Consider the following 14,305-nt stretch of genomic DNA (forward strand, 5'->3'; position numbering starts at 1 on the left):
CCCTTCTTCAGGGTGGAAAGGAGAGATGATTAGAGAGCTACAAGGGTGAGGCACTTCAGCCATAATGTTGGACTGGAGAAGCGGAGGTTATCTTTGGCGTAAGGAAGCTTGGGGATTTGATAGAAATGTGCCAAATCACGCCGAGTTTAGACGGAGGGGAGTTTCAAACGCAAGGTGGCATGATTTCAAGTTTTGGACCAAAGATACAGGAGGATTTGAGGGTAGACACAAATTGCTGGTGTAACTCAGTGGGTCAGGCAGCATCTCGGGAGAGAAGGAACGGGTGACGTTTCGTGCCGAGACACTGCTTCAGACTCGACCCGAAATGACACCCATCCCTTCTCTCCAGAGATGCTGCCTGTCCCGCTGAGTTGCTCCAGCACTTTGTGTCTATCCTCGGTGTGAACCAGCACCTGCAGTTCCTTCCTATACAGTTCACAGACAGGATTCTGGTTAAACGTGCACGGCAAGAATTAGGAGAGATTGCAAACTAAGGAGACGAAGGACAAATGTAGGGTCCATAAGCCTGAGGCTCTGTGAGGAGATGAAGTCGATCTCCAGCCAGTGTCAAGAGCATCAGTGATGCAATGTGCAGGAAGGAACTGCAGGTGCTGGTTTACATCGAAGATGGACACAAAATGCTGGAGTAACTCAGCGGGTCAGGCAGCATCTCTGGAGAATGTTGATAGGTGACGTTTTGGGTCAGGACCCTTCTTCAGACCAGAGATGTTGCCTGACCTGCTGAGTTACTCCAACATTTTGTGTCCATCTTCGATGTAAACCAGCATCTGCAGTTCCTTCCTGAGGCAGGAAACATGTTCCCAATGTTGGAGGAGTCCAGAACAAGGGGCCACAGTTTAAGAATAAGGGGTAGGCCATTTAGAACTGAGATGAGGAAAAACCTTTTTCAGTCAGAGAGTTGTGAATCTGTGGAATTCTCTGCCTCAGAAGGCAGTGGAGGCCAATTCTCTGAATGCATTCAAGAGAGAGCTGGATAGAGCTCTTAAGGATAGCGAAGTCAGGGGGTATGGGGAGAAGGCAGGAACGGGGTACTGATTGAGAATGTTCAGCCATGATCACATTGAATGGCGGTGCGTACAGGCTCGAAGGGCCGAATGGCCTCCTCCTGCACCCATTGTCTATTGAGTTACTCTATCTTTGGTGCAGCAGCATCTGCAGTTCTTTGTTTCTACGAATGAACGTGCTGTCAGTCTCATCTCCCAGAGTCACTGCCATCTCCAAACTCGATTTCAGAGGCAAGAAGTAGAAGGTTTTCCTGCCAAGAGCACCTCAGAACATGTTCGTGGGTCCTTGCACCTTGATACTGTTTAACAGATGCATTTTTGTTGGGCTAAATATTTGAAACATTAAATATTTTTGTTAGGTTAAATAAGTGACGATTCGGGTCGAGACCCTTCCTTCAGCGATGTTGCAGTTTAGAGCATGTTGCGGGGAGTCGGCAGGTTTGAGGGGCAAGTTGTGGATCTTGGTGTCAGAGGCTTTTCAAAGAACTGTAATGCTACGAAACTGAAGACTTGGCAGTTTGAGACGTCCCAGGTCACATGGAACACATTCAGAAGCAAATGAAATCTCCCTACGTTTAGTTTATAGACAATAGGTGCAGGAGGAGGCCATTCGGCCCTTCGTGCAAGCACCACCATTCAATGTGATCATGGCTGATCATTCTCAATCAGTACCCCGTTCCTGCCTTCTCCCCATACCCCCTGACTCCGCTATCCTTAAGAGCTCTATCCAGCTCTCTCTTGAATGCATTCAAAGAATTGGCCTCCACTGCCTTCTGAGGCAGAGAATTCCACAGATTCACAACTCTCTGACTGAAAAAGGTTTTTCCTCATCTCCGTTCTAAATGGCCTACCCCTTATTCTTAAACTGTGGCCCCTGGTTCTGGAATCCCCCAACATTGGGAACATGTTTCCTGCCTCTAGCGTGTCCAACCCCTTAATAATCTTTCTAACGTGTCCAACCCCTTAATAATCTTATTTAGAGATACAGCGCGGAAACAGGCCCTTCGGCCCAGTCAGGCTGCTCCGACCAGCGATCCCCGCACACTAACACCATCCTACACACATGAGGAATAATTGTACATTCATACCAAGCCAATAAACCGACAAACCTGCAGGTCTTTGTCATGTGGGAGAAAACCGAAGATCACGTGAAAACCCACGCAGGTCATGGGGAAGAACGTGCAAACTCCGTACAGACAGTGCCCGTGGTCAGGATTGTACCCGGGTCTCCGGCGCTGTAAGGCAGCAACTCTACCGCTGCGCCACCGTGCCGAAGCGTGTTTGACGCATGGCTGAAGGAGAATGCCTGTACTTGTAGCACTTTTCCACTTCTCCCTACACTGACCCAACGGTCTCCCGAATGGAGAATAGGGCAAAGTTTGTGGCTCTTTTTCCCCCTAAAGAACTGGCAACTGAATATTGTAGCACTGTAAGAGGAGGAAGACACTGAGCCTTGCCTGCATTCTGTGAGATCGTTGCTGAACTCCATGTACCCACCCTTTCTCTGTATCCTTTCATGCCTTGGGTTAAGAGGAACCCCATCAATCTTGGGTTTGTAGCTGACAGTTGACCTGGCATCAGTTGGCATTGGGAGATGTGACCTTCAAATGTCCATGGGCCTCCCAACGTCTCCCCTGAATAGCCTGACTGTAACTTGCTGTGTGAGACCCCTTAAGCATGACTCATCCTTTATATCAGCATTGCTTCAGTGCCAAAACCATTAATGATGAGCATGTCCATGATGATCTGGATTGCAGCTGTCCATATTCATCCCTATGGCTGTATTTATTTAGCCAGTGCAAATGGTGGTTAGGCTTTAGCTTTTGACACAGCGTGGAACCAGGCCCTTCGGCCCACCGACCCCCCGTTCACACGAGTTCTATGTTATCCCGCTTTCTCATCCACTCCCTACACACTAAGGGCAATTTACAGAGGACCAATTAGCTTACAAACCCGCACGTCTTTGGGATGTGGGAGGAAACCGGAGCACCCTGGAAACGCGAGGTGCCTCAGTTATGTTGCACTCTGTAAGCTATTCAATGGGTATGAACTGTTTCCATGTGATCAGTGTCAATACATTGCAGCAGCAAAGAGCACCTGTTATGTGAAATGACTTTCAAATCATTTTTTTTCCGTTTGATCTTCTTGACATAATTTCTTGCATGTGTGCAATACAAATATGATTGACTTTTTATTGTGTCCGTTGAAGCCATAGCTGTAACTGCTAAGACAGGACGTAGAGACTGTGTAGCTGAGCGACCTCTCTTTGTTTTGCCACCCAGGAAATCCGTGAACTGCAAGCTCAGATTAAGAACACTGCTGTCACCCTGGAAGTTGACACTTCCCGCAACCTGGATCTGAGCCACATCATCAGTGATGTCCGGGCTCAGTATGAAGGGATGGTGAACAAAATGCGCCAAGAAAACATGTATACCTGTGAGATGAAGGTAAGAGTTGGCTTGTGCTAACAATCAGTAAGGACCTTTAAGACTTTAGAGATACAGTGCAGAAACAGAACCCTCAGCCTGCTGAGTCTGCACCAACCCAGTAGAACTATCCGACACAACAGAGACAATTCACCAAAGCCAATGAACCTTTTCAGAATGGCAGGCAGTGGCGAGTGGAGTACCGCAAGGTTCGGTGTTGGGGCCGCAACTGTTTACCATATATATTAATGATTTGGATGAAGGAATTAGCTAGGATAGTTCAGAGGATCTGAGGATCTGATAGATCAGAGGATCTAGGGGGGGGGGGGGGGGGGGTAGAGGAACTTGCATTAGGCGAAATTTGCATTAGGCGAGAAATAGTATTAGGTAGACTAATGGGACTGAAGGATGATAAATCCCCTGGGCCTGATGGTCTGCATCCCAGAGTCCTCAGGGAGGTGGCTCTAGAAATAGTGGACGCATTGGTGAGCATTTTCCAATGTTCAATAGATTCAGGATCAGTTCCTGTGGATTGGAGGATAGCTAATGTTATCCCACTTTTCAAGAAAGGAGCGAGGGAGAAAACGGGGAATTACAGACCAGTTAGCCTGACATCAGTGGTGGGAAAGATGCTGGAGTCAATTATTAAAGAGGTAATAATGGGTGTCGCTGAGGATCCTTCATTGCTTCTACTCTGGGGCTGTAGAGAGCATCCTGTCCGGCAACATTACAGTCTGGTTTGGGAACAGCTCTGCCCAGGACAGGAAGGCCCTGCAGAGAGTAGTGCGTTCGGCTGAACGCACCATGGGAACTACACTCGTCCCCCTGCAGGACCTATACATCAGGAGCTGCAGATCCAGAGCAAGCAAGATCATGAGGGACCCCTGCCACCCCAGTAACGGACTGTTCCAGATGCTACGGTCAGGCAAACGCCTCCGCTGTCACGCTGTGAAAACGGAGAGGATGAGACGGAGCTTCTTCCCACACGCCATCAGGACTGTCAACTTTGATAACCCCAGAGACTAAATTTTTGTCGACACTTTTTGTGCTATGTTTAGTAACTTATTAACTTTATTTATATGCTGTAACTGTAATTCTTTTTGTGCACAACCCGCAGGCATTGCCACTTTCATTTCACTGCACATCGAGTATGTGTATGTGACAAATAAATTTGACTTGACTTGACTTGACTTGGCATTTGTATAGCAGTAAAAGGATAAGTTCAAGTCAGCATGGATTTATGAAAGGAAAATCATGCTTGACTAATCTTCTGGAATTTTTATTGAGGATGTGACAAGTAAAATGGATGAAGGGGAGCCAGTGGATGTAGTGTATCTAGACTTTCAGAAAGCCTTTGATAAGGTCCCACACGGGAGATTGGTGACTAAAATTAGAGCACATGGTATTGGGGGTAGGGTGTTGACATGGATAGAAAATTGGTTGGCAGACAGGAAGCAAAGAGTAGGAATAAACAGGTCCTTTTCAGAATGGCAGGCAGTGGCGAGTGGAGTGCCGCAAGGTTCGGTGTTGGGGCCACAACTGTTTACCATATATATTAATGATTTGGAAGAGGGAATTAGAAGCAACACTAGCAAGTTTGCAGATGAAACAAAGCTGGGTGGCAGTGTAAACTGTGAAGAGGATGTTAGGAGGTTGCAGGGTGACCTGGACAGGTTGAGTGAGTGGGCAGATGCGTGGCAGATGCAGTATAATATAGATAAATGTGAGGTTATCCACTTTGGCGGCAGAAACAAGGAGGCAGATTATTATCTCAATGGTGTTAGGTTAGGTAAGGGGGAGGTGCAGCGAGACCTAGGTGTCCTTGTACACCAGTCACTGAAAGTTGGCGTGCAGGTACAGCAGGCAGTGAAGAAAGCTAACGGCATGTTGGCCTTCATAACGAGAGGATTTCAGTATAGGAGTAAAGAGGTTCTTTTGCAGTTGTATAGGGCCCTGGTAAAACCACATCTGGAGTATTGTGTACAATTTTGGTCTCCTAATTTGAAGAAGGACATCCTTGTAATTGAGGCAGGTTCACAAGATTGATCCCTGGGATGGCGGGACTGTCATATGAGGAAAGATTGAAAAGACAAGGCTTGTATTCACTGGAGTTTAAAAGGATGAGAGGGGATCTTATAGAAACATATAAAATTTTAAAAGGACTGGACAAGCTAGATGCAGGAAAAATGTTCCCAATGTTGGGGGAGTCCAGAACCAGGGGCCACAGTCTTAGAATAAAGGGGAGGCCATTTAAAACTGAGGTGAGAAGGAACTTTTTCCACCCAGAGAGTTGTGAAGTGGAGGCCAAATCACTGGATGGATTTAAGAGAGAGTTAGATAGAGCTCTAGGGGCTCATGGAATCAAGGGATATGGGGAGAAGGCAGGCACGGGTTATTGATTGTGGACGATCAGCCATGATCACAATGAATGGCGGTGCTGGCTCGAAGGGCCGAATGGCCTCCTCCTGCACCTATTTTCTATGTTTCTATGTGTCTAACCTGCAAACCTCAATCAACCTTGAACAAATACTTGAAATCAGCAGGTAAACTGGGATAAACAATGCACTGAAGGAACTCAGTTGGTCAAGCAGGCCTCAGTCTGAATTGGTGTCCCGACCCGAAACGTCGTCTGTCCATTTCCCTCCACAGATGCCGCCTGACCCAGAGTTCCTCCAGCACTTTGTGTTTTGCTCAAGATTCCAGCATCTGCAGTTCCTGGTATCTCCACATAAACTGGGGCCATTGGTATCTATAAAGAGTGAAACATATCATTATTTGGTAGTTACAAAAAGCTGGAGCAACTCAGCGGATTCAGAAGACAGGTCTCAACCCGAAATGTCATCTATTCCCTTTCTCCAGAGATGCTGCCTGACCCGCTGAGTTACTCCAGCATTTTGTGCCTATCTTCGGCTTAAACCAGCATCTGCAGTTCCTTCCCGTACAATGTTTGGTCATTGTAGGCAGTTCACGAGATCTGCCAGAGCAATGAGGACACCAGCTGTTGCAGTTTAGGCTGTTCGAAGGATGATAATAAGCTTTGTATTGATATTTCTCTGACTTAGTTCAGCGATATGAAGAAAAGTTCTGGGAAATGCACAGATGACCTTCGTGTTGTGAAGACTGAGATCACAGACATGCAAAGACAAAATGGAAGACTGAATTCTGAAATCCATGCTTTGAAACATCAAGTAAGATAACTGTAAAATGTTTGTTGTTCTAGTAAATATCCTCCTATTAAATCTCCTTCCCCTTGACTGACTCTGGTTCAAGTCCCCAATTGTCCTTCTGTTTCCAAAAATCAACGGGCTATTTTGGATAATGGGTCTGTAACTCTCAACTGAATGGGAAAGTTTAGTTTAGAGATACAGGGTGGAAACAGGCCCTTCGGCCCATCGAGTGCGCGCCGACCAGCGATCCCCGCACACTAAGACTATCTACACACACTCGGGACAATCTACAGTAGCAGTGTTGTTTTTATAATTCACAGTAGGAGCAGGGACAATTTACACATACACCAAGCCAATTAACCCACAAACCTGTACAGGCTTGTGGGTTAATTGGCTTGGTGTATGTGTAAATTGGAGTGTGGGAGGAAACTGAAAGATCTCGGAGAAAACCCACGCGGTCACGGGGAGAACGTACAAACTCCGTACTGACAGCACCCAGAGTCGGGATTGAACCTGCAGCTGCAAGCGCTGTAAGGCAGCAACTCTACCGCTGCGCCACCGTGCCGCCCTTAAATTGGTTGTGGTGGGCCAGGTCCATTCACCCTCATTTCCCAAGAACCATTTTTCTTAAAAGGCCTGCACTCTCCCCTGTGAGAATCTCTGATGCAAACACTCTTATGCTCTCTCTGTCATCCCGTGACTGAGCAGTTTACTCAGTACAAACTCTACCAGGAGCCACCCTGGCTACATAGGTTTGATTCCACTCTATCAGGTGGGCTTGTGAAGAGAGCTGGAGAAGATGTGTTAAGGCTTTCCTGCCATTATACATGTGAGATTGTGACACTTATTGCATTTGGGCAATTTATTCCTAATCAAAGTAAATTTGCAAATGTGAAGTCCACGTAAAGAATTAAGATAAAGAGAAGGAATAAGGTTTAGAATAACATTTAGTGCAAGATAACGTCCAGTATAGTCGGATCAAAGATAGTCCGAGGGTCTCCAATGAGGTAGATAGCAGCTTAGGACTGCTCTCTAGTTGGTGAGCAGATGGTTCAGTTATCTGATAACAGCAGGAAGAAAGTGTACCTGAATCTGGAGGTGTGTTTTCACACTTGATGGGGGTGGGGGGGGGGAAGAGAAAGTGGCCGGGTTACAACTCGTCCTTGATTATGCTGCTGGCCTTGCCGAGGCAGCATGAGGTGTACATGGAATCAATGAAGGGGGGTTGGTTTGTGTGACAGTCTGGGCTGCGTCCACAATTCTCTGCAATTTCTTACGGTCTTGGATGGAGCAGGTCCCAAACCATGCATCCTGATAAAATGCTTTCTATAGAATCAATTCTCCTATTAACCTATTAGATTTTTAGATTTAGATATACAGCGCAGAAACAGGCCCTTCGGCCCACTGAGTCCGCGCCGCCCAGCTCCCCGCACATTATAACACTATCCTACACACACTAGGGACAATTTTTACATTTACCCAGTCAATTAACCTACATACCTGTACGTCTTTGGAGTGTGGGAGGAAACCGAAGATCTCGGAGAAAACTCACGCAGGTCACGGGGAGAACGTGCAAACTCCGTACAGATGGTGCCCATAGTCGGGATCGAACCCGGGTCTCCGGCGCTGCATTCGCTGTAAGGCGGCAACTCTACCGCTGCGCCACCGTGCAACTAATTCCCAGGTTGGGGTGTGTTGGCTCACTCTGGAACGAACCACTTTCCATATGTTACAGAAAGAGCAGCTGGAGGCCGCAATTTCTGAGGCAGAAGAGCGTGGAGGAATGGCTGTTGCTGATGCTAAAGCCCGCATTGCTGACCTGCAGAATGCCATTGACAAGGGTAACCAAGAGATGCTCCGTCAGGTGCGCGAGTACCAGGACTTGATGAACACCAAGCTTGCCCTGGACATTGAAATTGCCACTTACAAGAAGCTGCTTGAAGGGGAAGAGAGCAGGTTTGTTTCTTTGAGTGTCTCGTGATGTGGGATGTGGTCCAACTAATGACGTGCAAATGTGTGCTCCATCTTTGGGCTGTTTTGTCACCATGTAGTGTGAAACTGAGCATTGTTAGCTGCCTGGAGTTAGTTTGCAGGCTTCTGGCAGCAGGCAGTTTGGGCTGGGTCTCGACCATTACCATGATATTCTGGGCAAGGCAACCAGCCCCTGGAAGAAGAAGGGTCTCGACCCGAAACGTCACCCATTCCTTCTCTCCAGAGATAAGCTGATCAGTAATAGGAGCAGAATTAGGCCATTCGGCCCATCAAGTCTACTCCGCCATTCAGTCATGGCTGATCTATCTCTCCCTCCCAGCCCCATTCCCCTGCCTTCTCCCCATAACCCCTGACACCCGTACTAATCAATATCTATCTCTGCTAATGATTCAGAACCAATGGCTACAATATTTTACAAAATGAAGCACGTGACACAAATGCCTTCTTCACAGTTCAGCCCGAGAAATTTAGTCCAGTCGCTTGGCTGGAACCGACAGTTGAAATTTTAAATTGGTTGGAAACCAACTGAAGTGACATGTAGGAGATGGGTAGCGGGGAAAGTTTTGTCAGGCAGGGTAATGGGAAACTGAGGCCAGGTATTTCCAGAGATTCTCCCACTGTCCAAATGGGAATGTGCCAGGAATTGCCTTCTATACTTGCTTGCTCTGGAACTCCGGCAGATTTATGGGTAGCAGGGTGCGAAGAGCTGTTTTACAAACAAAAAAAAAGCCGAGACATTTAAGGCTATTCTAAGTACACTTGAATGCTGCACAATCTATGGGGCCCCACTGTATTATTTTTCTTTATTCACCACTGCACATTTTCTTTCCAATAACTGTTCCTCTCGTCTCTGAATGCAGGTTGGCAAAACCAGTCAACGTGACCTACCACCAATCATCAAAAAGTAAGCTAAGTACTGAATGTGTTTTCAATTCTGAAGAAAATTCCCGGAATGGCGGGACTATCATATGTTGAAAGACTGGAGCGACTAGGCTTGTACACACTGGAATTTAGAAGGATGAGAGGAGATCTTATCGAAACGTATAAGATTATTAAGGGGTTGGACACGTTAGAGGCAGGAAACATGTTCCCAATGTTGGGGGAGTCCAGAACAAGGGGCCACACAGTTTAAGAATAAGGGGTAGTCTATTTAGAACGGAGACGAGGAAAAACTTTTTCAGTCAGAGAGTTGTGAATCTGTGGAATTCTCTGCCTCAGAAGGCAGTGGAGGCCAATTCTCTGAATGCATTCAAGAGAGAGCTGGATAGAGCTCTTAAGGATAGCGGAGTCAGGGGGTATGGGGAGAAGGCAGGAACGGGGTACTGATTGAGAATGATCAGCCATGATCACATTGAATGGCGGTGCTGGCTCGAAGGGCCGAATGGCCTCCTCCTGCACCTGTTGTCTGTTGTCTATTGAAAATCTTGTCGCTGTGTAGAACATTGCTGTATTTCCGCTGCTGGGTGGCCAAAGCGCTCAAGATCCTCTTGTAATTAGATCTATGGCAGGGCTGGGCTAGGCAGGGTGGGTATTCACAGGAAGGGTTCCTGCCCCCTGAGAAAGTGAGACCGGGAGGGATTTAATGGAATTATGAGAATTTTAATCTCGGAGGAAACGCTGCCCCGACATTATATAGGCGGGCAAGACATTTTCTAAGAGGGCAGCACAGCAGTAGAGTTGCTGCCTAAGAGTACCAGTGACCTGGGTGCTGCCAGTACGGAGTTTGTATGTTCTCCCCGTGACAGCGTGGGTTTCCTCCCGCACACAAGACTTACAGGTTTGTGGATTAATTGGCTTGGTATAAATGTAAATGCAAATTGTCCCTGGTGTGTGTAGGATAGCGTCAGTGTGAGGGAACTGCTTGTCTGCGGACTAGGTGGGCCTGTATCGCGAAACTAAACGAAGACAGGATAGTGGTCAGAAGTCCTAAGGTGACGGAGGAACTGAAGGAAATTCACATTAGGCAGGAAATGGTGTTGGATAGCCTGATGGGACTGAAAGCTGATAAATCCTCAGGGCCTGATGGTCTGCATCCCAGGGTACTTAAGGAAGTGGCTCTAGAAATCGTGGACACATTGGTGATCATTTTCCAATGTTCTATAGATTCAGGATCAGTTCCTGTGGATTGGTGGGTAGCTAATGTTATCCCACTTTTTAAGAAAGGAGGGAGAGAGAAAACAGGAAATTATAGACCAGTTAGTCTGACATCAGTGGTGGAGAAGATGCTGGAGTCAATTATAAAAGACGAAATTGCGGAGCATTTGGATAGCAGTAACAGGATCGTTTCCGACTCAGCATGGATTTACGAAGGTGAAATCATGCTTGACTAATCTTTTGGACTTTTTGAGGATGTAACTAGGAAAATTGACAAGGGAGAGCCAGTGGATGTAGTGTACCTGGACTTTCAGAAAGCCTTTGGTAAGGTCCCATATTGGAGATTAGTGGGCAGGATTAGAGCACATGGTATTGGGGGTAGGGTACTGACATGGATAGAAAATTGGTTGGCAGACAGGAAACAGACCGGGAGGGATTTAATGGAATTATGAGAATTTTAATCTCGGATTAATGGGTCCCTTTCAGAATGGCAGGCAGTGACTAGGGGGGTACCACAAGGTTCGGTGCTGGGACCGCAGCTATTTACAATATACATTAATGACTTAGATGAAGGGATGAAAAGTAACATTAGCAAATTTGCTGATGACACAAAGCTGGGTAGCAGTGTGAACTGTGAGGAGGATGCTATGAGGATGCAGGGTGACTTGGACAGGTTGTGTGAGTGGGCAGATTCATGGCAGATGCAGTTTAATGTGGATAAATGTGAGGTTATTTTCTGAATGGTGTCAAGTTAGGAATGGGGAAGTACAAAGAGATCTGGGTGTCCTTGTTCATCAGCCACTTAAAGTTAGCATGCAGGTACAGCAGGCAGTGAAGAAAGCCAATGGCATGTTGGCCTTTATGACAATAGGGATTGAGTATAGGAGCAGAGGTCCTTCTGCAGTTGTACAGGGCCCTAGTGAGACCGCACCTGGAGTACTGTGTGCAGTTTTGGTCTCCAAATTTGAGGAAGGATATTCTTGCTATTGAGGGCATGCAGCGTAGGTTCACTAGGTTAATTCCTGGAATGGCGGGACTGTCATATGTTGAAAGACTGGAGCGACTAGGCTTGTATACACTAGAATTTAGAAGGATGAGAGGGTCTCTTATTGAAACATATAAGATTATTAAAGGATTGGACACGTTAGAGACAGGAAACATGTTCCCAAAGGGAGTCCAGAACCAGGGGCCACAGTTTAAGAATAAGGGGTAGGCCATTTAGAACGGAGATGAGGAAAAACTTTTTCAGTCAGAAAGTTGCAAATCTGTGGAATTCTCTGCCTCAGAAGGCAGTGGAGGCCAATTCTCTGGATGCTTTCAAGAGAGAGCTGGATAGAGCTCTTAAAGATAGTATGGGGAGAAGGCAGGGGATATGGGGAGAAGGCAGGAACGGGGTACTGATCGAGAATGATCAGCCATGATCACATTGAATGGCGGTGCTGGCTCGAAGGGCCGAATGGCCTCCTGCACCTATTGTCTATTGCAACAGGATTGTAAATGTAACTGCTGTCTTTTGAGTTTTTCTTTTCTTTGTTTGTCCACCACAATCCCGTTTGGAAGTGGGAGGGAAGCGGGGATTGGGAGCAGAAATCCAGTTCTCTCCATCTGTGACACTGGGACATTATGCTGCAGTTGTACAAGACGTTGCCTCTTCATGATCATACTTTATTAGCCAAGTATGTTTTGCAACCTCGTGTGAACCTTGAGTAAATGATGGGTCAAGGCTGTGCCCTTTCACTGAAAGTCAATAATGGGGCAATCTAACCCAATTCCACAAAGGCAGGGCAAAGTTTTGCTTTCTGGTTCAATGGCAGATGTTGGTCAACCAACAAAGTCTGAAGAAGGGTCTCGACCCGAACCGTCACCCATTCCTTCTCTCCAGAGATGCTCCCTGTCCCGCTGAATTACTCCAGCACTTTTGCGTCCTTTGGTGTATTAACCAGCAGCTGCAGTTCTTTGTTTCATCTCGTTCGCTCTGTTTGACTATCACGTGCAGAATTGGCAGGGCAGCAACTTTTTTTTAGTAAAAACGTCCACAAACTTCCATGTGTTCATAAATGGGGAAACTCCATCAGAGATAGACACAGACTGAAGAAGGGTCTCGACCTGAAACGTCACCCGTCCCTTCTCTCCAGAGATGCTGCCTGAGTCACTCCAGCATCTTGTGTCTATCTTTGGTGTAAACCCGCATATCTGCAGTTCCTTCCTGCACACGTCAATCTCTATTGCTGGCCACTTGATGTTCAGTTAATAAATTAGTAGATCGTGTGCTTTCTGATGCAACCGTTGTTCGTTCTCCCTCCATACGATTAAAACGAGGATGTGTTCGCAGGTCACTCCTATCCGACAATGCAGTTTGAGACCTCCATCCGTGGTGGGCTGGAACAGAGTGGAGCAAGCAAATCCCTTATTGTTAAGACGATCGAGACCAGAGATGGGAAGACACTCTCCGAGTCATCTGTTTTTCAAAGAAGATGAAGTCCTTGTGTTTTACTCAAAGTCATGCCTGGTCATTTCAATCATTTTTAATGTCTTGCATATTAAGTCTCTATCGATAAATTGGTAAAGGATTGAGAGAATGAGGGTTTATGAAGGATTTTATCCCACTCCCGGGACTAAATGTGAAATAAAGCTTGATAACATAAGGTTGTCTCAGTTATTTTACAATTAATTTTCATACGTTCACGAGTGATAGGAGAATTGGGCCATTCGGCCCATCAAGTCTACTTTGCCATTCAATCATGGCTGATCTATCTTTCCCTCTTAAACCCATTCTCCTGCCTTCTTCTCACAACCCCTGACACCCATACTAATCAAGAATCTATCTATCTCTGCCATGTATATATACGTTGATGGCCTCCACAGCCTTCTGTGGCAATGAATTCCAAAGGCTCACCACCCTCTGACTAAACTTTTCATTGGAGATTACACATCTCACTGTCACTTAGGAGAAACATTACATGTACATCGGTCAATTTCCTCATGAATTGTCTGGAAGAAGTTTGTTTGTTGCCTTGGGTGGTAGACATTCCATACTTCTGGAGAAGATGGTCACAGGGTAATACAGCATGGAAGCAGGCCCTTCAGCCCAACTCGTTTACACCATCCAAGATGCTCATCTAAGCTAGTCCCAAGTACCTGCACTTGCAACCTTTCCTATCCATGTACCTGTCCAAATATCTTCTAAAATGTTATTATAGTACCTTCCTGAACTACCTCCTCTGGCAGCTCATTCCATATACCCACTAAGTAGAAAAGTTGCCCCTCCAGTCCCTTTTTCCAATCTTTCACACCCCTCACCTTCAACCTATGCCCTCTAGTTCTTGATTCCCCTACTCTGAGTAAAGGCATTCACCCTATCAGTTCCCCTCATGATTTCAGACACGTCTTTAAGATCACACCTCAGCCTCCTGTGTTCCTAGCAATAAACTCCTAGCCTGCTCACCCTCTGTAGGTCAGTCCCTCAAGTCCTGGCAACTTTCTGGTAAATCTTATTTGCACTTTTTCCCAGTTCAATTACATTTTCCTTACAGAAAGATATAAAATAGGTGCCGGAGAAGGCCATTCAGCCCATCGAGCCAGCACCGCCATTCAATATATT

General features: G+C 46.5%; 1 protein-coding gene across 1 annotated transcript in view; it reads left to right on the plus strand.

Moving 5' to 3' along the window:
* The window catches only part of krt8 (keratin 8), a 28,649-nt gene extending 15,300 nt beyond the window's left edge, over positions 1-13,349 (plus strand). The window contains exons 5-9 of the mRNA XM_078431507.1: positions 3,308-3,472; positions 6,514-6,639; positions 8,354-8,574; positions 9,471-9,514; positions 13,037-13,349. Coding sequence (XP_078287633.1) covers positions 3,308-3,472; positions 6,514-6,639; positions 8,354-8,574; positions 9,471-9,514; positions 13,037-13,182 — 702 coding nt within the window. The 3' untranslated portion in view covers positions 13,183-13,349. The remainder of the gene's footprint in view (positions 1-3,307; positions 3,473-6,513; positions 6,640-8,353; positions 8,575-9,470; positions 9,515-13,036) is intronic.
* Positions 13,350-14,305: the final 956 nt, after the last annotated feature.

The sequence above is a fragment of the Rhinoraja longicauda genome, chromosome 42 (assembly GCF_053455715.1).
Source record: "Rhinoraja longicauda isolate Sanriku21f chromosome 42, sRhiLon1.1, whole genome shotgun sequence".
In the NCBI taxonomy this organism is placed as follows: Eukaryota; Metazoa; Chordata; class Chondrichthyes; order Rajiformes; family Arhynchobatidae; genus Rhinoraja; species Rhinoraja longicauda.